General features: G+C 42.2%; 1 protein-coding gene across 1 annotated transcript; it reads right to left on the bottom strand.

The window, feature by feature from the left end:
* Positions 1-238: 238 nt before the first annotated feature.
* Positions 239-1456, bottom strand: LOC137640872 (KRAB-A domain-containing protein 2-like). Its single transcript, XM_068373334.1, has one exon. The coding sequence runs from the start codon at positions 1454-1456 to the stop codon at positions 239-241; it is 1218 nt and encodes a 405-aa protein (XP_068229435.1).

Genomic DNA, 1456 nt, shown 5'->3' with positions numbered 1-1456 from the left:
TTGTTAATGTCACTTTCTTTCAGCAATCTCAGGACAAATGTCAAACTGATTCCTGGAATAGCTTCCTTTTAGAATACCTGTATTAGTCGTTCATGCTCCTACTCACAATAACACCTAGGATGTTCCTTGGGTCTCCACGACCTCGATCAACCAATGGAATTGGAAGAGCAATGTTCTCTCCTATCTCACCTGCTACTAATTCTGTTCGACTCCTCTTAACCATACGTTCTGCTTATTGTCACTGAGATTCACTTGCTGCTAATCGTTGGGGGCTGATGCTGTTATGAAGTTGATCAAGGTTCGTTTGATGCAGGGATAGTGGCTCTGACTCTTGTTCAGACTCATTCATTTCAGCTTTGGGTGGTTCTCGCTCGGGTTCATTGACATCAGCTTCTGCTTCTGTTTCAGGCTCGTTGGTATCTGTTTCTTGCTGCTGAAGCATTGTTTTAAGGACTTGCTCAGACTGCAGGCAACTGATGATTTCTTGTGGAAGTGATGTTGATATCAGTCCGACTCGGGCATTCACACCGAACATTGCAGCATATGGACCTCTTTTGATCCCTGCATGGTAAGCCGGATTCTTGGAAAACTGAACAAATTTGATGCCTGTAGCCCAGTCCGTTGAGTTGTTGTCAGCCATCCACGCTACAAGCATGTCTTTTGTGTCACCATTTGCTCGTTCAACAGAGGTTTGGCTCTGTGGATGTCTAGGCTTGCCGTGAACGATTGACAATTCAGGCCACAAAGAACGTAGTTCAGTAATAATCTGAGCTGTAAACTCAGAACCATTGTCTGATTGAAGGATTACAGGAGCACCCAGAAGTAGAAAGATATCAGCAAGTTGGAATGCTACTTCAGCTGCATGCTTTGATGTGAGCCGACGTAGAACGCAGAACTTTGTCAGATGGTCTTGGTAAACCATAATCCATTTGAAGGTTCTACATGACATAGACTGCATGTCTATGAGATCAACCTGGCCACGTGATGAAAATTCAGTACTCAGAATAGATTTAACTACGACACCCTTTGTCCTTGGTTGCTTTCTCTTTTTCTGGCATTCCAGGCATAACGACTTGAATAGTTCAATTGTATCTCGCTGAATGTTGGCATATTTCACTTGAAGTTCTTTTGTCATTCTGTCTCGACCGGCATGACCAGTTGCAACGTGTGCTCTTTTAACTATGTCAAATGTGTCCTCAATGGAGACATAGTACACCGGTGTTTCGTCTAGAGTTTGTCGTTTCTTAATAATTTTCTCAACATCCCCACGCTGTAACACTTCATATTTACTCAAAAGGTAACATTCGTGACGACTTTTCGTGTTCTTTCTTTCGCTACCTCTATGAATGTCCTCAATCATTTGAAAATAAGCGTCTTTCGGAATGAGATACTTAGAACACTTCTCATACTTAGATAATAACTCTTCACGAAATTTTAACTCTATGCTCTTAGACAT

The sequence above is a fragment of the Palaemon carinicauda genome, chromosome 5 (genome assembly GCF_036898095.1).
Source record: "Palaemon carinicauda isolate YSFRI2023 chromosome 5, ASM3689809v2, whole genome shotgun sequence".
In the NCBI taxonomy this organism is placed as follows: Eukaryota; Metazoa; Arthropoda; class Malacostraca; order Decapoda; family Palaemonidae; genus Palaemon; species Palaemon carinicauda.
Note: the sequence above shows the minus strand (reverse complement) of the source record. Positions and strands in the feature narration are given on the sequence as shown.

What these genes read in the sequence shown, in the direction of transcription:
- LOC137640872 (XM_068373334.1), bottom strand. Translation starts at nt 1,456, where the DNA reads ATGTCTAAGAGCATAGAGTTAAAATTTCGTGAAGAGTTATTATCTAAG.